Source organism: Heloderma suspectum, chromosome 14 (genome assembly GCF_057233095.1).
Source record: "Heloderma suspectum isolate Gila_16-S chromosome 14, 16-S_ref, whole genome shotgun sequence".
Classification (NCBI taxonomy): Eukaryota; Metazoa; Chordata; class Lepidosauria; order Squamata; family Helodermatidae; genus Heloderma; species Heloderma suspectum.
The window spans coordinates 24,730,175-24,753,396 of record NC_139471.1 but is presented as its reverse complement, the minus strand read 5'-3'; the positions used below and the strand labels follow the sequence as shown (position 1 = coordinate 24,753,396).

At 53.0% G+C, this 23,222-nt stretch overlaps 1 protein-coding gene across 7 annotated transcripts in view; it reads left to right on the top strand.

Moving 5' to 3' along the window:
* Positions 1-23,222, top strand: part of EXD3 (exonuclease 3'-5' domain containing 3) — a 193,064-nt gene that overhangs the window by 143,114 nt on the left and 26,728 nt on the right. The window contains exons 21-22 of one of the 7 annotated variants that reach the window (XM_084820589.1): positions 3,330-3,381; positions 7,547-7,854. The exons of 4 other annotated variants lie outside the window; for them this stretch is intronic. In XM_084820589.1, the coding sequence (XP_084676715.1) occupies positions 3,330-3,381; positions 7,547-7,572 (78 nt within the window). In that variant the 3' untranslated portion in view covers positions 7,573-7,854. Of the gene's footprint in view, positions 1-799; positions 956-3,329; positions 3,382-7,546; positions 7,855-23,222 lie in introns of those variants that run through there. 2 more of the 7 variants (XM_084820593.1, XM_084820590.1) reach the window with 2 other exon arrangements.

Below are 23,222 nucleotides of genomic sequence, written 5' to 3'. Positions count from 1 at the left end.
TTTGGAGGCCCTTGGAGGCCTCCCTGATTTTGTTTTCCATCTCGAGGTCACTCTGAGCATTCTGGTCTGGGGGACAATAGCATGTTCCTAGCACTAAATTAACGTTGGAGCCTGGTATCATCACCCACAGTGCTTTTATGGAAGAACCTACGCCTTCTAGGTGTTCCAGTCCACTCGACACTATGCCCTCTTTGACGTGCAGGGCAACACCTCCCCAGTACGCCCTTTCCTGTCCTTCCTGTAGAGTTTATATCGAAATGACCTTATCCCACTGGTTCTCTGTTCCACCAGGTTTCTGTAATGCCCACCATATCAAGATTCTCCTTTAAAACCAAGCACTCCAGCTCTCGCATTTTGGCTCAGAGGCTTCTAGCATTTGCATAGAAACACCTAAACAGGGTGTTCCTACCCAGATGCCTCTGGCATGCGCATCTTTTGCTATGGGATGGTGGCCCCTTTGGCTATTATGTTATACCATGTACTCCTGGCCTATTTCCTCCCCTTCTACATTTGGGCAATCAAGAACATTTTCATCTTCATCCCTTTGGAATGATTTAACCCGAACCAGATGCTTCTCAGCTCCTGTCAGCTTTCCCCCAGGGTTTAGTTTAAAAGCTGCTGTGCCGCCCTTTCTATGTTTAGCGCCATGCCGTGGTGAGAGAGAAAAGAATTGCTTGTGGAGTTTGGGAAAGGGAATTTGGTACATGCTCAGAGGACTTTATTTTTCTGCACAGATTAAGGCCTGCTAGATGTGCAACCAGGTGCCTTTGAGCATATACAGAATTACTTTGCTTCTCAGGACAAAGGGACCATACACGTTTGTGATGAGTCACCTGAGCGTCAAGGAGGCTTCCAGGACAAATGAGCAGCCAAAGTGACTTTCTGTGGAGCTGGACCATCTCTCCATCCGCCAAGCTGCCGAAGGCATCTCTGGGTTTCCCAGGCCCTGCTTCAGTTGGGGTTGCACCCGGGCCTCTCCCCGCCAGGGCGTTGGGCTCCAGGCCTGAGCACCAGGGCACTGCTCTGCACGCGGAAGAGCCCCGGTTCGATCCCCAGCAGCATCCCCAGGGCCAGGGAGGGAGCAGCTGATGCGAAAGAGCCCCCCTTCCCCCGGCCCCGTTGCCGGAGTCCTGGCGAGCCACTGCTGCCGGTCAGAGCGAGCGCCCCGGGCCCGCCGGGCAGAGTCTGCCCTGGCAGACATCACATTTCAGCCCCCTCCCCGCCGGCTTTGGTTTGTTTTTTAGGATTCCCGCCCCTGCCTGCCTCTCCCCGGCTCTCGGCTGCCTGCCGCGACACGCTCCTTCCCTCTCCTCCGAGGCTGTCGCTAGGCCTCCCCCCGCCCGAGCCCACCACGCTGCCCCCCGCCCCCCCAGCTTTCCCACGCTGCTTGGCAAGTCGGCGGGTTCTCACACTCGGCTCCCGGGGGGCTCGTCCGCTCGCAAGCAGCCACGTCCGCCCGGCCCAGCTCTCTTCCTCTCCCGGGCCAGGGGAATGGCGTCGCGCCCGGGCCCGCGCGCTCCGCGCAGCCGGGCCTGGGGCCGCCCTTCTCCTCGGCCGCGCACAGCCCAGCGGGCCAAGGCAGCGAGTGCTGCCGCCCGCGCAGCCGGGCGCCGGAGCGCTGCGCCCTGCCAGCCAGCCGTGGCCGTGGAGTGGGCAGGCGGGCGGCTCTGCGCCTTCCCGGCCAGGGCTGGGACAGAGCAGCCTATGCCGAGTTGCCTCGGCGCCTCTTTGCGCCATTGCTGCCCTTTCGCGCAGGGCCTGCAAAGCGGAGCAAGTCAGTTTCTTCTCAGCCGCGTCTCCTGCGTGGGGTTGACCATGTCGGCCTACCTTCCGGGGTTGTTGTAAGGATGGCTGCAGGAATAAGAACATGAGGGGCGTCCTGGAGCTGGATCAGCCCAGAGACTTCTCTAGTCGAGCATCCCTTTTCCTGCAGTGGCCGACCAGCCGCCGGAATGGGAAATCCACAAGCACAACACAGGTATCGTGGATGGGAACATTATAAATATTATGAAGCACGCTATATAAAATACTTAGCTCTGAAGCACTAAATATATTTTTATTATTATAAAGATCAAACACAAGAAGGGGGAACACTAAACACGATATCCTTTTCAGTCGTGATCCTAAAGTCTCCTCCTGCCTGTCTTCTCCAAAGCATGTGCCTGTCCATAATTTCCCCCAGGCACCATCAGTAAATTACATCCCCCCCAAAAAAAAATCTGCCTGGATGTTCACATCCATTAATTTCAGCCAGCTTGTTATTTCCCCACACACCCCTCATCACTGCTACATTCCCAAATTCCTAATAGACTGCCTCTTCATATTTGTTGTTTTTTCCACACATTCGCTGTGTCGTTTTTTGCTGCAATGTTGTAAGGTGGGGTGGTAGCGGTAGAGGAACGATGGTGACCTCCAGGATGGTGGAGCCCAAGGGACCCCCAAGGCTGCCCACTGTGGGGGGAGATGCGACAGCAGTGGGGCCAGCGGACTTCCAGAGGACTCCTCTGCCCTTGCTGATAACCTCATTGTGGAAGTCCCAGGGGAGCCCAGGAACTACTGGCCATGAGGGGGGCATGGGGGAGGCAGTGGCAGAAGACTGGGATGGGGGCTACTTGCCTCCTCATGTGGTGCCACGGACAGAGAGATGTTCTCGTGGGATTAAAAAATGGAGGAGGGTTGTTTATTTCTGATATGCCATCATATAAACTGTGCTATCAGTACGCATGGCAGTTTAAGGACTAACAAACCAGACAGGTCGCTGCCCCTAGGAGCTTGCAATTGAAATTTTGACTGGCCAGCGAGAACCCAGCTGAGGGAGGGAAGGGAAATGGGTGAATATGAGCAAAATGCCATTCCATGGACTCAGGGTGGCCAGGTGTCCTACTTCACAAAAGACAGTCCTCTATTTTGAGAGCTGCCAGAGGAGATTTGCCTATTTGATGGGCCCTTCCAGGTCAGTGATTTAAGGGCCAAGATCCATCAGGAGGCAGAGTGGAGCAGGGGCCTTGGAGTTCCCTGTCCACAGCTAGCACCTGCACAGCAGACTGAGCAGCCACTCAGATCACCTAGCCAGCCCTCTCCACTGTAATGGCGCAAGAAGAGCTGTAATGCTGGATCCGACCCAGGGCCTGTATAGTCCAGCATTCTGTTCACACAGTGGCCCACCAGCTGACCATGGGAAACCCACAAGCAGGACACGGGGGCAGCAGCATGGAATGCATTGTGTTTCTATTTAAATTAACAGTATGATTTCTAAATTTGCACCTCTCTCTCTCTCTCTCTGCATATTGGTGTCCTCTCCTTTGGCAATGTGTAAATGGCCTTCCCAGTACTTGGGTCTCAGAGGGCTAAAGAGGTTTTGCCAAAGACTTTGCAGAAAAGGTGAGTTTTGAGGTGGGGGCTGAAGGAGAAGGAAAAGCTTCCAGGAGGAGCTGCCTGCTGTAAAGGGGCAGCAAGCGCTCCTAGCAGGGAGAGCAAGGATCTTCACTGGATCCCTCTAGCAGCTGGTGCAGGGGCCTCAGGGGCCTCAAGAGACGGAGATTTCCACCTGCTAGCCTAGAGCCCCGGTAGGTGGCCCTTTCCTGTAGGGCGGCGGTGGCAGAACAGCAGCAGAGGAGCGTGTCAATTTAGACTCTATAGCAAGCTCCAAGGGGCAGAGACCAGTCCAGTTCATTGCTCTCCAAATGTTAGAAGGTAGCAAACCAGCAAGGTCTCTGTCGGTAGGAGCTTGCAAGTGAAATTTCAGCAGCTCAGGGAGACACTGCCAAGGAAAAGAGCAGCAAATGGGGAAGCCTGCAGTGGAGTGGAGCCTGCTCTCCCCATGGGCCAGCTATGGGGGCGCAAGCCTGGAACTTGGGCTGCAGGTCAGGTGATCTATCCGGGAGAGGCATCAGCACTGTCAGGTCAGGCCTTGGACAGAAAGGGAGGCCACAGATGCCCACCTTCTCCCTCCAGCTTCTATGCTCCTTTAGCCTTCACTGCTCGCTGTGGCTTTTTGTAGCACAAAGGCCTCAAGCCTCCCTCTTGGCCACAGTGACCCCTGGCACCCCATGGACTGTCCAAACCCCTTCCCAGGATGTTCCAAAATCCTCTGGCCCTCTATCTCCATCTGTTTGTAGAACAGTTTAACCTAACGAGATTAACGGGGTGGTGGTCTTCTCTGCTTGCTTTCTTTCTTTCTTTCTTTCTTTCTTTCTTTCTTTCTTTCTTTCTTTCTTTCTTTCTCCTGTCCTTGGCAAAAAAAAAAGAGAACAGCTTTGAATTTTAGGACAATGGGAGAGCAAAATTCTCATTGGTAAGTGCACAGCCAATGGGAAAGGTCTTGTTCCCAACTCTAGCTGGTGTGGGAAGAGAAGGGGGGCTTCCTCCCCACGGAGTGAGAGTGAGGGAAAGGAACAGGGTGGCTTAAAAGCTGGCCTTCAGAAGCTGCGTTTATTTGGACGGCCAAAGAAGTTAGCAGGATTGTGTGTCAAATCTTCCCATCTTGTGGGCAAGGAGCATCTATTCCTCCACGCCTTACAGCTGTGCAAGTCTCTGGCATTGGTTTGTGGATTCAGATTTGTAGCCTGCCCCACTCTGCAGGCTTGGGGTGGGTAAGAAAAGCAACATTCTACGCGCGCACACACACACACACACACACACACACACACCTGTTTCACTGAACCCCCGGCCCTTGCCAGCCCTTGACTCCAGTTCCCCAAAGGCCAGTCCAAGCAGGGAGGTCTTGTGAAACTTCCCAAAAGGTGTCCAGGCTGGTTCTTTGGGGCATCTCCAGGGCGAAAGGTGCCAGTGAGAGCACCCCTCTGTGTGGCCTGACTGGCTGAACCCATTGCATAGAGGGTAACAATAAGGCCGGGCGAGTGATCCAGTGGCAACCACAGAAGCCTGAAACTGTTGGGATCTTCCTCCAGTCCAAGCAGCAGGGGCACGTGTGTGTGTATGTGGAAGGGTAGAAACAGCAGCTGGGAGATGGGGCAGACTTAACTGCCCCCCCACCACACAGTGTAAGCCGTTCCAGTGTGACCCCTCTCTCCAGCCCTTTTGGTATGTATGTATGTACGTACATATTTATTCTTGCACTGTTCTCGAGTGTGTTTGGCACTGTACAGCATAACTTAAAAGGTACCTGCCCTGGGCAAGCTACAAGCTGGGAAAGGGACCATCGCAGCTTAGGGGCAGAGCACCTGCTTCGCACGTGGAAGCTTTTCGGTTCAACCCCCAGCACTAGCATCTCCTGCTACAAGGACCAGGTAGCTGATAGTGCTGGTGGCAGCTGGGCTCAAGCACCTTCCTCTGTTCCATGCTCAGCTCAATCCACATTTCAACCGAGAGAGGAGGGGAGAAAAACAAGGCACAGCTGCCCCCCCACCCAGGGGTGTGTGAATCCACCTGGATGCTTTTCCAGGTGCTTAGAGTTGGTTTTGTTTTCGGGGAAGGCCTCAGACAACTTCCTCCCTGTTCGGGGCATTGCCTGGGGGTAGGGGGAGACAGCAAGGAAAACCTGGGCAGTAGGATAATTGGGTGGGGGAGCGTATGGGAAGGTCAGGAGCACTTGGGGTAAGAAAGGGAGAAAGATGGGGCGGGGGCTATTCCTTTCTTGGCTGACAAGCCTGAGGTGGCAGTTCAGCTGGAGAAGGAGCAGCCCGGGAGGAGGCACTGCAAATAAAAAGCGGGGGGGGGGGAGATAGGCAAGCCACCCCCATTCCCCTCCAACCTCCCCACCCCCTCTGGACATGGGAGATGCGCCCCAGAGTGGGGCTCCCATGTTTTGCCGCCCAGTGTTCAGTTTTGGCCTCAGAGGGCGCCCAGGGTCAGTCATGGAGGGTGGAGGCTGGACCAAAGAGACTTGTTTGGAGGGAGATTAAAAGTTTGTTGTGAAAGGTCAACAGTTTTATTTCATCCTTTCAGTTGGCTTTGCTCTCCTATCCTGCTCCCTCTTGGGGGGGGGGGGACATTGTGCTGCATTTGAATCAGACCATCACAAAAGGGATTAGCAGCAAGCCCGGGGCCTGTGGGAACCCGCCACACCGCCATGGAGCAGGGCCTCCTCCTTCCCTTTGCAGGCTGGGCTTAGCCACTGGTCATGGCGGTGACACCGCCAGCCCACTGTCTTGAGCAGCCCTCAGGAAGGGTTGTGCAGGCAGGGGCTTTTATGGCAGCCCTCGGTGTGCCCCAGGAGCAGGGAGAAGGAGCAGGAGCTCGGGCCGAACCCATGCCCGTTCAGCTCTGTCTTGGACATGCCTTGGTTTTCTTCCCATCAGGGCTGGAGAAATCCTTTCTCAGCAAGGAGGAAACTGGGAAACGGAAGCCTGGCGGTGGTCCTGAGCAGAAGAATGACTGGTCCCTGCCTCAAAGAACTTACAGTATAGCCTTCCCCAACCTGGTGTCCTCCAGAAGGGTTGGGGAAGGAGGATTTACAGTCTAAATGTTGACAACCCGGGAGATGACAAAAGGGAAGGAACAAAGCGGATGTTTCCATTCAACACTTCTTACCCCGTCACTCGTATCCCTCCTGTGCAGTCCGCATTTGGATTGTAAGCTCCTCCAGGGTAGGGACCTGCCTGTGCCACAGAAACAACACTGGCAGTAGCAAGAGCTATGTTTTCATATCATCTGTAATATATGTGTGCACACATTTTTATCCCGCTCTTCCACCTAGGAGCTTAGGGCAGCTTGATGGTGCCTCTGTTTTATTTTCACAACAACCCTGTGAGGTAGGCAGTGGCTGGGAAATAGTGACAGATACGGTCAGCTTCATGGCTGGATGCGAATTGGATTCCCATTTTGAGCTCGGTTTTGTGTGCCTGTGTTGTCTGGCATATGAACCACTCCTCAGTCACTCTGTCATCCTCTCAAAATGCCGGCAGTTTTAAACTGTAAGAAACTATTTGCAACTTTCTCATTACCCGCTCCCCCTTCATGATCCCATCAGTGGCCAGCTATGCTAGCTTCTGTCCTTCAGTCTTTGCCACAGAGTTCAGCCCCCAACCAATCCCCCCCCCCGCCCCGCGGAAAAGAGAAGTTGCTGTGCCCCAAACGGGTTTTCCCAGGTGATTGGAAGCGCCACCAAACTGGCCCAGCTAATCGTAGCCAGCCGTTTCCTGCCTGGGTTGCCACTCCAGGAGCATTTGTTTTCTATAGGGAGGACCTGGATTTCTGCCGCTCCCTTGGATGGCTGCCAAGCCAAGCCTGGCTAGCGGCCTTCTCATTCCTCCTCCTTGAGCAGTTTTTCCTGCTAGTGCCATCACAGTTTCCCCATCTCGTCCTTGATCGGGCTGGGCAAAGAATGCAGCAGAGTTGCCAAGACATTCCTGGGGGGGGCGACTCCTGCTGACAAGGAGGAGCGCCCCCCCCCTCACATCCCTGACTGGCGAAATCTCTGCCCCTAAACCCCATGTAAGCCTGGAAGATGAGAGAATGGGGTGGGGTTGCCCTTCGACCCACAAAGCTCCCCAGGAAAAGCCTCCTAGCCGTTGATTCTGGTTCTAAGGGCATTTCTACACCAGCCTAAAATCCTGCATTTAAAACTCTGCTTCCTTAAATGCAGGATCACTGATGCAAGCTGTAGAATAGCATCTGAATATCAAACACTGAGGAACTCCATTGCAGAGCCTCTCTCCATCTCTATTGTCTCCAGGAACAGATGGCTTCTTCCTCTCAGCATGTTTGTTTTGTTATTAAAATGTGTATATCCCACCTTTTGGTTCTCTAACGGAGACCCCAACAGGGGTGATGACCAAAGAACCCTCTGGATCCACACTCCACACCTAAATTTGTTAATATCTTGATCATAGTTATTAGCTCTTATACCCCTGGCTGTGCTTTAAATAAAATTGGGTGTGTATGTGTGAATACACTAAAGCCTTTGATTGTGTGGATCACAACAAACTCTGGCAAATTCTTAAAGAGGTGGGAGTACCAGACCACCTTACCTGTCTCCTGAGAAACCTGTACGAGGGTCAAGAAGCAACAGTAAGAACCACACATGGAACAACCGATTGGTTCAAAATTGGGAAAGGAGTACGACAAGGCTGTATATTGTCGCCCTGCTTATTTAATTTATATGCAGAGTAGATCATGAGAAACGCCGGGTTGGATCAATCACAGGTCGGAATTAAGATTGCCGGGAGAATTATCAACAACCTCAGATACGCAGATGATACCACCCTTATGGCAGAAAGTGAAGAGGATCTAAAGAGCCTCTTGTTGAGGGTGAAAGTGGAGAGTGCAAAAGCTGGTTTGAAACTCAACATTAAAAAAACGAAGATCATGGCATCTGGCCCCATCACTTCGTGGCATATAGAAGGGGAAGAAGTAGAAGCAGTGACAGATTTTATTTTCTTGGGCTCCAAGATCACCGCAGACGGTGGCTGTAGCCATGAAATTAAAAGATGCTTGCTCCTGGGGAGGAAAGCTATGGCACACCTAGACAGCATAGTAAGAAGCAGAGACATAACCTTGCCGACAAAGGTTCGTATAATCAAAGCTATGGTTTTCCCAGTAGCAATGTATGGCTGTTAGAGCTGGACTATAAGGAAGGCTGAGCGCCAAAGAATCGATGCTTTCGAACTGTGGTGCTGGAGAAGATTCTTACGAGTCCCCTGGACAGCACGTAGGTCAAATCAGTCCATCCTAAAGGAAATCAACCCTGACTGCTCATTGCAAGGACAGATACTGAAGCTCAAATGTTTTGGCCACCTAATGCGAAGAGAAAACTCCCTGGAAAAGACCCTGATGCTGGGAAAGATTGAAGGCAAAAGGAGAAGGGGATGGCAGAGGATGGGATGGCTAGATAGCATCACCGATGCAATGAATATGAACTTGAGCACACTCTGGGAGAGAGCGGTGGACAGGAAGGCCTGGCGTGCTATGGTCCATGGGGTCACGAAGAGTCGGACACGACTTAACGACTGAACAACAACAACGTGTGAATATTTTATATAAATAGATAAATCCCCATTTGATACATCACTCTCTTTATATTTTGTTTGTAAAGGGCTTTCATATCTTCTCTTTTTAAAAAGTTCCCATAGAGCCCTGCTGCTGGATCAGCCAAACATCCATCTAGTCCAGACCCCTGGTTGTAACTGGAGGCCACCAGATGGTTCCTGCAACTCGTCCTCTGAGGTAGACTGCCTCTGAGTATGGAGGTTCCAAACAGCCATCATGATTAATAGCTCTTGGTAGCTGCATCCTGCACTGCAGTGCCTGCATACGAACATAAGAGACCTGCTGGGTCTGACCAAGGTCCATCTAGTCCAGCATTCTGTTCACACAGTGGCCAACCAGCTGCCCGTAGGCAACCCACAAGCAGGACATGAATACAATAGCACCCTCCTGCCCATGTTCCCCATCAACTGGTGTACATAGGCCTAGTGCCTCTGAGACTGGAGGGAGTACATAGCCATCAGGACTAGTAGCCATTGATAGACTAATGTGTCCAACCCCCTTTTAAAGCCATCCAGACTGGTGGCCATCACCACAGCTTGTGGTAGTGAATGCCATAGTTTAACTCTGTGCTGTGTGAGGGAGTCCTTCCTTTTACCTCTCCTGAATCTCCCACCAATCAGCTTCCTGGAATGGCCCTTTCGGCTTCTAGAAAAATGTCTCCTTCTCCACTTTCTCAACATCAGGCATCATTTTGTACTAGGCATGTATGGATTCCCCACCTTCCGTTCTGGTGGGGAATCCGCCCGCGGGGGAGGTGATCCACTCCCCACCCTGGAATCCTCCGGAGTGGCTCCGCTCCATGAGGATTCCATAGAGCCACACTGCGGCTCCGTACCGCTGCACGTACCTCAGCTCTAGGAGGATTCGGGCTGGAACAGCACTAGGGCGTTGGAGCGCTGCTCTGCTGCAGACTCAAATGAGGCCAGATTCTGTGGAATCCGGCCTCCAAAATCCATGGCAGAACGGCTCCAGTTCCTCCAGGAGGATCCTGGCCAGAACGGCACTCCGGCTCCAGAGTGCTGGCGATACAGTAATGGCAGCCTCCATTTGACATCCCTATTTTGTACACATCTGTCATGTTTCCCCTCACTTGCCTCTTTTCTAAGCTAAACATTGCATTGGCCAGGGGGTTGAACTAGATTCCCTCCAAGCCCCCTCCAACTCCATAACTCTATGATAGCCTCTTCCCCCATCATCATGAATTCTGCCATTCCTGTGAGGATCATCCTAATTGTTCTTTGCACTGATTCCAGCTTCCCCTGAGGGAGAGGCCTTGCGTTGCCTTTGGAAGATGCTCAGGTTCAGACCTTTGGATGCATCTTCTGGGAAATGAAGAGTTGGGCAGTTACCAAGAATAATTCTCTCCAAGCCTTTGTTCAGATTTGTCACACTGATGGTGTAGGTAAGAGAGAATTCTTTGCTGATCCTGAAGATCGTGGTGAGATGACAGAAGGAGGTGACTGCTAATGCTGGAAATGGAGACTTACTTTTCCCTGAGAGTCAAAGGTAGTTTAAAGGATGGGATTTCTGCTACATCCTGGTTAAACAAGATGTGTGGGGTTTTGAATTATTTCAAACAGCACCTGTTTGACCAGAGGTGGAAGTGGTCCACGTGTGTAACATTGTTGGAAGCAGAACCTCTCTTGAGCCGCTTCCAGCTTTCTTAGGAAGGATTTGCCGGTCTCCAGCCTAAGCTGTGTGCTCCTTGTGCATCCATGTACCCAAGCATGGAGCATTGCAACTTTGGGGTGGGAGCAGGTCTAGAACTGAGAACCCTCAGGCATAGATTCAAGCTGGGCTCCCCCTCCCACCTCTGGCTAAAAGGGGGAGCCAGACCAATGCGGAAGCCTCTTGCTGGCAACAAGCCAGTGCAGAGCATGTGACGCTCCAGTGGCCCATGGAAAAGCTCTGAGGGACAAGAGGAACATGGGAAGCAGCCTTATCCCAGTCAGGCCCTGGGTCCATCTACACTCGTGTTGTCGACACTGACAGCAGCGGCTCTCCAGGGGGCCAGGCAGGAGCTTTCCCATGCCTGGAGATGCTGCTGGGGATCCAACTCAGGATCTTCTGCATGCAAAGCAGGGGCTCTGCTCTGCCCCCACATTCCTCAGCACACCCCTCCTCTGCCTTGCCCTGTTGCACCTCAGCCCCCAGTCTGACAGGAACCAGCCATTTCCTGAATTCCTGGGATTCCCAAGTTTCAGGAAGGTTTGGGGCAAATGAAAGTGCGAAATGGGCCACTCCGAACTCCTGCACTTTCTCCGCCCTGTCCCAGCGTGACTCCCGCTTCGCTGCCTTTATCTGAAACCAATTTCCGTTTATTCCCAGTGCTGGCATTTATGAATGAGGGCCTGTTAGAAAGGATCATCCCTCTGGTGACCTGAGACAGCTGAGAGATGGGCCAGCTTTAGTGGTGAACGCCTAGAGGGAACGGAGAGGAGGGGGATTTTTCTCCCTTGCTCACAATACTAGAACTCAAACACAGAGCTTACTCCGGTAGGGTCAGGACAGGCAAAAGAGAGGCAGGGAGTCATTGGTGCGCAATTAACAGATGGAATTCACTACTACAAGGTATATCATGAGAGCCACTAGCTTTAAAGGGAGATTAGACCAATTTGTGGAGAATCCGCCTTATCAATAGCTTTTACCTAAGGGCAGCGCTTCTGGGTTCAGAGACAGTCTACCTCTTGAGTCCCAGATGCTTGGGATAAGCCCTGGGTGAGGTCTGTGGCTTCCAGGCCCTGCTTGTGAACTTCTCAGAGGTATCGGGTTGGCTATGGCTGGAAACAAAACAGTGGAATGGCTGGATCTCGGACTCGATTTAACAGGGCTCTTCTGATGCTGTGTGTGCATCTTGGACGCAGCAGGCAAAACTGGAAAGTGTATGCCAGGACAAGGAGAGCCTGTGAGGTGGAACTTAGAAATCCGGGTGTCCTTAGCAAGAACTTCCGGGATTTCCTTAAATCATTTTAGTTTATGGCCCCGCAGGACTGATGGCAAACACTGTCCTATGTGAACACAACACACCCTAGGCTTGACTTCCGTGTCTCCCAAGCCTTGTTCGGGATGTCTTCTGCACAGCCCTCGGTAGCCCTGAGGAAAGTCTCCTTGGTGTCAGTTGAATTCACAGGCCGGAATAACCGGAGTTTTGCTGAGTGGAGGGAAGCAGAGTGAGGAGGGAGAGAGATGGGTCACCTCAAATAAGAGGCAGAAAATCCTGATTTGGAAGCAGCTGATGAGATTTGGTTTGGGAACCGTAGAGAGGAGCAGCTTGTAAGGTGCAACACCCTGGGGCCCAGCCTGGACAGGTGATCTCTGTCAGGGTGAGCAGACGGTATGATGGGCCAATCTCTGGTGCACCCATCCCTTTGTCCCTGTGGGTAGCTGGAATTCTTATTTATTTCATTAACTTATATCCTGCCTTTCCCTCCCCAAATGCAGACAATGCCAAACAAGGTGGACCTTGACCAGATCTTGCAGGGCATTTCTGACGTTCTTAAGCAAGGAATGCAGGCTCAGAATTGCTTTGCACAGACCAGCTGTGCCTTAAATTTTAGGAGAATTGTGCTCTTGCTTTGTAATTTAGGAACACCAAGCAGTTACATGGCACTGCAGAGCATTCAGAGGGTGTTGTGTACCATATATTTTGCAGTCTGTACAGCAACCCTGTAAGGTAGGCCAGTATTATTCTCCCATTATTGCACATGGGGGAAGGCTGCGATTGAGAGAGAAGCCAGGAAAAACCCACCATGTGTTATCAGTGGTGTGAGACAGCCTCTCCCGGCCTGGTGCCCTCCAAGGGCGTGCGGCTGCAACTCCCATCTTTCCCTGGCCAAAGCGAGTTGTGATGCAACACATCTGGAGGACACCAGGTTGGTGGAAGCAGGTTTAGGGCAAACCTCAGCAGCTGCAGGGTCTTCCTGTGCACTAGAGACAAGATGCAGCCCCCCAGCCAGAGGGCAGTTCCAGACATGGGGGTGGGATCCTGAAGAACCACGAGCTTAGGGGCAGTGCTGGGGGCGCTGCCCCACTTCTGATTCCTTCTCCCAGAGGAAGGATGGGCTGCAGTTCATTCTTAGGGGTGAAAGCGAAGGTCCGTGCCTGTGGTGGGGCAACCGCAGAGCTACTGTTTGGAGAGAGGGGGCCGCCTCCCCCTAGCCTCCGGCGGGGGGGGGGGGCTGTCGTTTTCCTTTCCTAGAAGCAGCTGGCGGGTATTGCTGCTAACAGCAGGCGCTTGGCTGCGGAGACAGGGAGCCACGCCGTCCAGGACCGACAGGCCCGCGCTTGACTGCCGTGAGCCTTCGTGGCCTTCTCTCAGCGGCAGCTTCCAGATCGCCAGTTTCAGCACTTGGGCCCGCAGCGGCCAAGTTGGTCGCCACAGAAATAGGCCGCCCTCTTGGCTCTGCCCCGCGGGCGGGGGGAGGCATTACAGCTCGAGCGGCGGCCGGAGCGCCCGGGGGCCGGAGCCGCCCTTGGGCCTGGCGGTAGTTTTAGAAGACCCCTTGTCCCAGCGCTCCACTAAGGCCCCGGCGGTCGTGCCCGGCACCTGCTGCTCTGCAGAGGTAGGCTATCGCTGCCCAGGGAAGTTCCACGCAGACGGCGCAGGGGTGCCGGGCCTCGCAGTTCCCCCAGGCGGGGAAGGCTGCCCCCTCCCCCGGTGAAGCGAGCGTGGCCCCAGCGCGCGCGCCCTCTCCGGCAGCTGCCGGGCGGCGGGCCGCCGTCCCGGGGAGCGCCGCTTCCGGAAAGCCCCTCCGCCCTGCGCGGGCGTGTTCTCCGCGCCCCTGGGGACCGACGGAGGGGCCTCGCTCTCGCGCCAAGGCAGGGCGAGCGGGGCACGTGCGCGCGCCTGCGGCTCCGCCAGGGCAGGACGCGCGAGTCAGGCCGCCCGCGGGCGAGAGCAGCCCGGGGCGCGCGCTCCGCACGCCCCCGCCGCCCTCGCGCGCTCGCCAGAAGGGCGGGGGGCGCAGCCGCGGCTCCCCTTCCGGCTCCCGGGAGCCCTCCGCCAGGAACGCGGCGCTTCCGCCTTTGGGAGGGGGGGAGGCCGGGGCAGGCCGGCGCCGAAGCCCCGCCCGCCCCGCCCCGCCCCGCCCCGCCCCCGAGAGGCCGCGCGAGCCCGGCTCGAGCCCGCGGTGGCCTCTGTCTCGTGGGGGCGTGCGGCGGCGCGGTGGCCTGGGGGCTGGTGTGGGTGCGTGCAGCTGAGCGGGGGCGCCCCGAGTGCCGTGGGCCTCCTGACGGGCCAACCTTGTAGGGCTGTTGTGCAAGGACTGCTGAGAGAACTCCCAAGCTGCAAGGATGGTCGTTGGCCTAAATGTGCCCTCCAACACACTTAGGCCAACGTTATGCAGGAGGAGAGGTCTGCCGATGGTTGCTGGCCATTCTGACTAGATGGAGCCTCCCTGTTCAGAGATAGTCTACCTCTCAATACAGATTGCTGAGGTGCAGCTGCTTTTCTGCCCTACGTGGGGGCTTTCTCTTTAGGCATCTGGCTGGCCACTGTGGGAAACAGGATGCAGGACTTTGTTTGTTTGTTTGTCTTAGAATATTTATATACTGCTTCCCATTCTGAAGCCCCTGAAGCACTTTACAACAAATGATAAATCAATATACATCACTTTAAAAGCACAGCATTTACACAAGTTAATGGTGGACCTACTTTGGTCTGAACCAGCTGCAACACTCCTCCGAGGTTCTTAGAAGCACTTTGTAAATGCCAAGTATTATTAAGGTCATCATCTTGTGGTTGTGAATGAGCCACGCAGGTTCTTCCATGGCTGCCTTATTAGTCACCAGTTTGCTGTAGGAACAAAGAATCCTGAGGTACCTTTGAAAGAAGAACATGTTCATTGTGGCATAAGCTTTTGTGGCCTGGAGCTTGATGTACAGAAAGGGGCGGCGGTGGAGGGTGGCAGGGGTTTCGAACACGGCAATCCAAAGGCCATCAAATGCAAAGGGTAACAGTCAGTCTGGCATTTCTGTGGTGCTGACCCCAGCTGTGTGCAAGATAACCATAGCAGCTGCTGCTTCCTTGCTGTGCTCTTTTGAACACCCAAGGAGGGGCAATTGCTTTCTGTAGAGGAAAAATACTGCCCTCCCCGAATGTCTCTAGTCATTGCACTGTCATTAGCTTACAAGAATTGACCCAATTTAATAAAAATTCTGGAATCCATACCTGTGGGATGGCAGTGTGCTTGAAACTGCCATGCTTTAAGCATCCATCACTCTTGGAACAGGCCCCATGTTAGAAAGGAGGGCGGCCCCGCACACCTGGATGCAACTTGTGCATCAGGTGGTGGTGCGGAAGTCCCAGAAGCACCCCCGTTGTCCACTGAGCTGATCCCCCAGCTGTAAGCCCAGGCTGACTGACTCTTTTTGAGTGCCTCCAGGTCTGATTCCTGAAAAACGCAGTGGGTATTGAAAATCTTGGGAAGCACTGAAATAGTATCTTACATCCTGGCCCCGAGAGATCTTAGATTTGAACAATGGTTATGTCTGGAGATGGACTTCATTTAAATGAACATAGACACCCCACTCCCCAAACGAATGGGATTTGTGAAGCTGAGCTAAATTCACACTAAACGCTCTGAAAAGGAGGCATTACACCCCCCTGCCCCCTCCAAAAAGCCCTTTCCAAGCACCTCTCCCATACAGGTAAACATATCACAAACCGACAAGTTGAAGTTGGGTTTTAGTACCTAGTTTCTTATTTGCGCGAAACTTCAAAAGAGAGCTCAGTTAATAAAGTGAATGAGGACCTACTGTTTAAACAATCCTGCACCTGTAACAAAAGCCCCTTGGTGTCTCCTCCAACCTCCTATTTCTTTATTCTAAATCAGCTTTCCCCAACCTACATAAGTTATTATTATACCAGACCAGAGCCTAAGAAAAATGTCTCAGGCAACAGTGAGTTTGCAGACTTCCTCACTGAATAGCACTCCTCATCAGGCAGAATATAAAACAGAGAGTGTTAGTTCTAGAAGATAACCAGATTGGGAGACTTTGTGTAACAGAGGCGTTCCTGGGGGGTGGGGGTGGGAATGAGACGACAATCATGATCTCTGAATAAGTGGAACTAAAAGGCAGGTATCTTGTTTATTTGGATCTCTTGAATCCCTCTGCAAATCAGGGAAGCAAAATGACCCAGCACCACAGTTCACCACTGCTCTCCCAAAGCTGAGGCAGCCTGGTGTTGCTCTTTCTTTAAAAAAAAAAAAAAATGAGGGAGAAGTTGCTCAGCCCAAGAGCAGCTGGGAACATCTGGGGTGTGGCATTAGCCAGCAAAGTGGGGCTCTGGTTTGCAGCATGATCTGCTTTTAGCTCCTTGGTGGGACAGAAAGGGGGAGGGTAGTAAAGATGGATTTTGCATTAACACAGTAGACTGGTAACAAAATTATTAGTTAACCTAAAACAGAAATTCATGGATGTAGCTGGAGCCAGGGGGGTTTGCTGCCCTGGGAATGGGCCTAGTGATCAGTTGTGGTTGAATTTGGGATGAATGCCTCTATCGAACCAGAATCCAGGAGGGGCTTGCTTCTTGAGATCCCGAACTCCTGATTTCAAAAACATTGCCTCCCCCACACCCCAGCCTGTGGGCGGATCCAGGACAGGTGGAGCCTGTGCAATACCTGGTGGATGAGGGATGGGGTGCCAGATTACAGTCTTTAAAAAGACAAAAAGCATCTGGGCAGATGTGGCGCTAAACAAGCACCAGGGACTAGTACCATGGTTTTCAACTTATGTGTCTAGGGAGGTTTGGAAGGGTTTTCTCAGGATCTTGTGGATGCTGGACCGGATGGACTCCCCTTGGGTCTAATTCTACCATTCTGATGTTCTTACCAGAGGTCTGTTGATAACTGGCAGCCAGGATGGCGTAAGGGAGCCTCCGTCTTCAGGACAGCAGTCTCCTTCTGAGTATCGAGTACTGGAGACAAGCAACAGGGGCTTCCCTGGGTGTTTGGCTGGCTGCTGTGCTGGACTTGATGGATCTTTGATTTGATCCAGCAAGGTAGTTCTGTTTTGGTCCCTTTCCGTCCTTCTGGTTTGCACAGGGGCAGGCAAGGGGCAGGCAGGGCTCCCACGTGGAGAAAGCTGTTTACTCACACAACAGCCACACACTTTCCCACTGTTGGCTGACCAGAGGGCTGACCATTTGTCCGTTTGCACAGCTGTCAGGAGAGTTAATAAAACCAGCAGCCTACTTGCAAATGGGGGTGAGGGAAGGGAGGGATCCCCACGGAGACAAATGGCTCGGGAAAGGGTGTCTGCTTTACACTGCAACCCCCTCCACGTGCCCAAGGGGAAACCCCACAGCTGCCCACAACCCATCATGTCATCTGCAGCACTTTCCCAAATCTGGGCTGGCCAACCTGCACATTTTAGAGGCCTGGTCTGCTTCACACACAGACCCCATCTGAGCAGCTGCAAAGGTGAACCTATGCATCTCCCTGCCACTGACCGTCCCAATGTGCTGGTCCTGGCCCTTGTGGCATTGCTGTCCTGGTTCTGTCCCTGTTTGTTCATTTCCTTTTCTGGATGCTAAAACAGCTGATGTTGTGATTTTCTGGAGGTGTCAGACTTCAGGGTTCAGCCCCTGTCCAAAATTTCTCAAGGCTAAACCTCTGAGCAGGGCATGTGTGCATTGTTCCTGTCTCTAGCGCACATGGAGGCGAGTGCATGCACATGGATCCCCCTGCAGTGCACAGCCTACTGTGTCACACCACCATGGCTGCCGAGAACTATTTAGAAACTTTAATAACAGAATGTAGGACAAATTGGTTTTTCTAGTGCAGCCTTCCGCAACCTGGTACCTCTGGATGTGTTGGGCTGCAATGCACATCATTTGAACCAGCATGTGGTTAAAGTCCAGCCTGTCTGGTAGGCACCAGGTTGAGGAAGGCTGTTTTACTGCATCTTTAACCCAAAGAAGAGTCACACACACACACACACACACACACACAGCTCTTGGATGAGCAGAGGACAGATGTATTGCCATGGAAATTAATATGGCAGGCAGTGTATAATAACATGAACGGGGCTTATGAAATGATCCTTGGGCCCTATTTTAATCTAATGGGCAAGATACTTTACCATGAATGCCCTTCGTCTCAGAAAGGTAATGAGAGAGAGATGCACACACACTGAAAGTAATCAGAGTCAGAAGTAAATATCAGCAACAAGATGTCTTTCAGAAACAGAAATTCTGTGCCCAGCCATTGGAATTCTGTGACACAGAAGGCCCACTTTTGCAACCTACATCGTGTGTGGTTTTGCAGGTAGGGGGCAGGGGCACGATTTCTCTTTGCATAATTTATCGTGCTTCCACCAGTTGCAGAGATGACCAAGGAGCCGTATCTTAGCCCCAGTAAATCTTCAGCTACCCACTGGCTCCTGAGAATTCACCAGGGACTGGCCTGCCTAGTTCCAGGCATGTCTTTATGGCCATAAGAGCTAGAAACCTGGTCCTTGTTTTAAAATGCAAAGGAGGTATCCCCTAACATCTTAGCTTTTCACACAGACTTTGCAGTTAGTGGCACTGACGAAACCCCAGGCATCTGGGAGAGGAGAGGCAGAGCCCTCTTAATTTCAAAAGCCCACCCCCAGCAAGGGGGAGAAATACGCCCCTTTTTGCTTTCAGAGGTAATAATTCCTTTGTTGTTTTCAAGCGCTCGCGCAGGCACACACCCCTTTCCCTCCTGGCTTGTTCCACCTTGTATGCAAGAAACTGGTTTTTCTTCTTTGCCGGGGCCTTTTGTTTCCGCTAGATTGGTTACATTGCTTCTGGGCCTCGCTCCCGTTTCCTTTCTCACGCTTTCAAAAAATGTATCCTTGTGCCCATTTTTCCCCCTTGCTCGGCTCTCCTGGATACGTTATGAAAAGGTGGGTGTGTGGGAGGCATCCAGCAGCCCTCCAAGCTCTGAGGTGGTGGGGAAGCCAGTGGCTGTCTCTAGAAGTGACTTCCAATCTTTGGGCAACCTGGCTGTCTCTGCCTGCTGCCACGGACCCCTGTGCGTGGCAGGGGAAGATGGTCAGCAGTGGGCAAGCTGCCTTTTGGGAAGGCTCTTTACTGGCCCTCTCCTTCAGGCATTATATTACCTGGCAGGAGGAGATCCAGGACAGACCCCAGAAAGTACTCCTTCACCCAGCACGGAGTGTGTTTACGGAAGCGGCTGCCACAGGATACCCTGGACACTGACCATTTCCGCCAAGCTCTCCGGGGTGGTGGGGGTGGCGTCCCAGAGCCCTTTGCCTCAGCGTGGAAGGCTCTGCAAAAGCCTCTCTCATCACGCCAGTGAAGAGGGAGATAAAGCCCTCTTTGCCTGGGCCCTTTCTCCTCCGGGAGCGGGTCAGTGTGCGGATCATCACTGTGAGCCTCCAGCCTTTGCTCAGATGCGGACACATCCCCCACTGTGCCGAGCCCAGCTTGAGTGCGCGTGTGCGTCGGGCCCCCTGCCCTGCGGGAACAGCAAAGGCCTGGCCTTGGCCCTGGCCCCGGCCCTGGCACCTGGGCCTACCACCCAACGTGCAGCAAGGCTGGGGAGGCCAAAGGGGTTACGGCCATGATGCAACCTCCGGAGCTGCAAGTGCAGGCAAGAATGTGGCTCGGTGAGCTGGGCCCGGGTGGGGCAGGGACAAGTGTGGGGCACCCCAGGGTGTGGCGGCAGCAGGGATGGGGATTCACAGAGGCCTGCCGGTTGCTTTCTCTCAGGAGAACCTGGAGAGCGCACAGCACTGCTCGCGCTACCTGGCTTTGATCAGCCGCCCCTCCTCTGGGCCTCCCCCGCCCCCAGTTCAACACGCCGCCGCTGCCGCCACCGGTTCTCCTGAGGAAGTGTCACGGGAACCCTTTCACCTGCCCGTGCGTAGGTGGCTGCCTGGGACAGCGCTGCGCGGGAGCTGATAGGCAGGCAAGCCTTGGGGCGGGCGGGGGCAGCCCACAGGCCACTCGCCTTTCATCCCCGCTCGGGCTGCCACGCCGCCAGCCGAAGCCAGGGCCCCCTGCTGCAAGGAGATGTGTGAAGCGGCCTCTGTCTTCACACCGCAGCTTGGGGGAGACTGGGGAGCTGCTGGGAAAGAGATGCTCTTCTTACTTCGATGGTCCCCCGTTTGACCCATGTTGTGGGCTTTTCTGCCAGTTTGCTCTCGCAGCAGCGCTGTGAGGTCAGCTCTTGGTGCTCCCATTTTACTGGCGGGAAGCAGAGGCTGAGAGGGAGGGACTCGCCGGCAGCTGCACAAGTCCGGTGCTCAAGTCTGGAAGGCCCTCCAGCCTCCAGTGCAGTGCCCCATGAACCGGGGGGGGGGGGCAGTTTTCTGCAAACTGTTGTGCTCTGCATCTGAGGACAGGCAGCCTCAAGGTTCATTTGATGTGGGTCTCCTCATCCTTGGGTGGGCTAGACCCCAGCGAAGAGTCACCCTCTGGCAAGAGACAAAGAATGTCAAAAGTGGTCCCCGGTGGTCTCTGAACAGCAACCCTCCGCCCCCCCCACTGGTCTGTGTGGCAAAGCATTTGTGAAATGGGGTAGGAGGAGGTTTGAAGAGGCCCTAGGATGGGATGAGGGCTGTCTGTCTGTGGTTCAAAGGAAGCCTAGTTATCCGTCCCAGTGGGAGTGCCTCAAGCCCACAGGTGTGCCTCAGGTAGCTATCAGGTAGCCCTTCAGTGCTTATGGGCTCAGCCCAAGCCACAGCCACTTTCTAGATTCAACCATTCCGCGCCCGTCCAGCCTAGAGGAGGAAGAAGGAGAGGGACGTTCTGTTTTGCCAAGCCCTCTTGGCCGCACGTTGGGGGGAGGGTTGATGTCACTAAAAAAGAAGAGAATGCGAGGGGGCAACCTGCCAGGAGGTAGAAAGCCCTGCTGGCTGCCCCTCTTGGCCTTTTTCCCCCTCCCACAACCCAGGCTTGACCCCCGCATATGCGAGTTGGTTTCTTGGGGGTCTCCACTCCCCTGACAAAGGGAGAACTCCTGTCTGTCAGGTGGATCCCCTCCCGCCATGCAAATGGGGCTGATGGAATGCATTCGCTTATTGCTTTGGTTTCCCAACACCTCCTGGGACTTCAGCTTTACCCCCTCCCCCACACTCTTTTTTGGGGAGAATCGGAGCCCAAATGGGGAAATACCAGCAGTGGGTCACCAGCGGTGTGAATGTTTGGCTGGCGCAGATGTCTAATCGCTGCATTATGCATGAGGAACCTTCCAGAATGGGTGGCTAATGCTATAGCCACTCCGATGAGCAGAGGAAGAGATGGCAAAGCCAGGGGCGGGGGGGCAGGGGGGAGGGCCTTGGCGCGCTGGAGCTTGGATTCCTTGTGAGCCCCAAAGCAAGTCAGCTAATATCTGCCAGGGAGATGCATTGGAAGCAGTGTTGAAAATGATTTCAGGCTCAGCCTTCGATTGGCAGATGAGTCCAATGACCTTTAGGGGGTTTCTTGCACACTTCCTTAATTCCGGAGGTGCCTTTTGCTCCTGTTGTGTTGGCTGTCATAGGGAATTAAGGGGGGGGGATTAAAAGGTGTCTTTCCTTCAAGTGCTATGGTAAGTTTTGTTTATTAAACTGCACATCCCCTCACACATCCCTCCATCTGTCCAGAAGGCCCCTCTCTGATGTTTATTCTCGCATTTCCCCCACACTTCCTCGGAGGAGTTTGAGGCACAGCAATCATAGTTCTTCCCTTCTCTTTTCTCCTTACAACAGCCTGTTAGGTTAGGCTGAGAGAGTCTGTGTGTTCTCACCCAAACATCTGGTCCAAGGTCATCTAATTGAGGGGGGATTTGAACACAGAACTCCTGGTCCAAATCTGATATAAAACAGAAAATAAAACTGACAATATAAGTGCCTGTATACAGATATGTGCTGCAACCACAGGTGGAATACTGTTCGGGTCACTGCACCTAGAAGGGGACATGCATTGCTGGAAAAAGTGCAGAAAAGGGCAACTAAAGTGATCAAGGGGCTGGAGCATCTCCCCTATGAGGGAAGGTTGCAACAGCCGGGATTGTTTAGCTTGGAAAAAAGGAGGGTGAGGGGAGACATGATGGAGGTGTCCAAAATTATGCCTGCTGTGGAGGATGTGGATAGGGAGACATTTTTCTCCCTCAAAATACTAGAACCCAGTGGGGTCATCCCCTGAAGCTGATGGGTGGCAGATTCAGGACAGGTAAAAGGAAGTCCTTCTTTGCACAGCGCAGAGTTAAACTATGGAATTCACTACCACAAGATGTAGTGATGGCCACCACTTTGGATGGCTTTGAAAGGGGACTGGACAAATTCATGAAGGAGGAGAAGGCTACCAAAGGCTACTAGTCCTGATGACTGTATACTGCCTCCTGTATCAAAGGTGGTATGCCTGTGTACACCAGTTGCTGGGAAACACGGGCAGGAGGATGCTATAACTGCACCGCTGTCCTGCTTGTGGGCTTCCCCTTTGGGAACAAAATGGTGGACTCGATCCGCCTTTGGTCTGATCCAGCCTGGCTCTTCTTACATTCTTCTGTAATACAGTATAGAGTCTATCCTAACCTCTAAACTATGCTGCCTCTCCTGTATAGAGGTTTCAGTAACAGCCACCTTGAGTGCCATTTTTTGGTAGAAAGGTGAGGTTTGATTATTGTAAATCAAATAAATAAAATAATATGCAGGTTTAGTTAAGTCCTCGGCTCAAAGGCAGGTGATGCCAACTAACTCTCTCCCTCTCTAACCTCACATGAGATCCTAGTGTGTGGACTTGCGGTCATGCGCTGAACTTGACTGGCAGTTGTGTTTAGGACAAAAGGGAGTTCTGCCTCGCACACTGCCAAATTAACTTCTTTCACTCCCTTCCGCAAGACGTGATGATGGCTGCTAGCTCTTTTAAAAAAGAATAAGAAAATTCACAGGGATGAAAAAGGTCTATCAACTACTAAGCAGCCAATGATTCATGGTCAGGAGCCATCTAGCTTTGGATATGAGATTCTGGGAAGAAACCACAGGAAAGGAGGATCATCTTTATGTCCTCTTTATGGGCTTCCCAGAGGTATCCTGTGTTCTTAAAAACTATTTTAACAGGTTGACAGCCATAGTAATGATATTTAGCATTTAAAGCACATGTAATCATTTAATTAAATGCTACATTATCATGAATAAGCAGTATCTGAAGCACACTTGCATGCATGCTTATCTTTGTAATCCTTGCAACCTTCCTGTAAGGTAGGGTAGTACTATTTTCCCCATTCATTTACAGAAATGTGGAGTGAAGGCTCAGAGAGGAGAGTGGTTGCTGTGCGCCAACAGATGCACACATGATG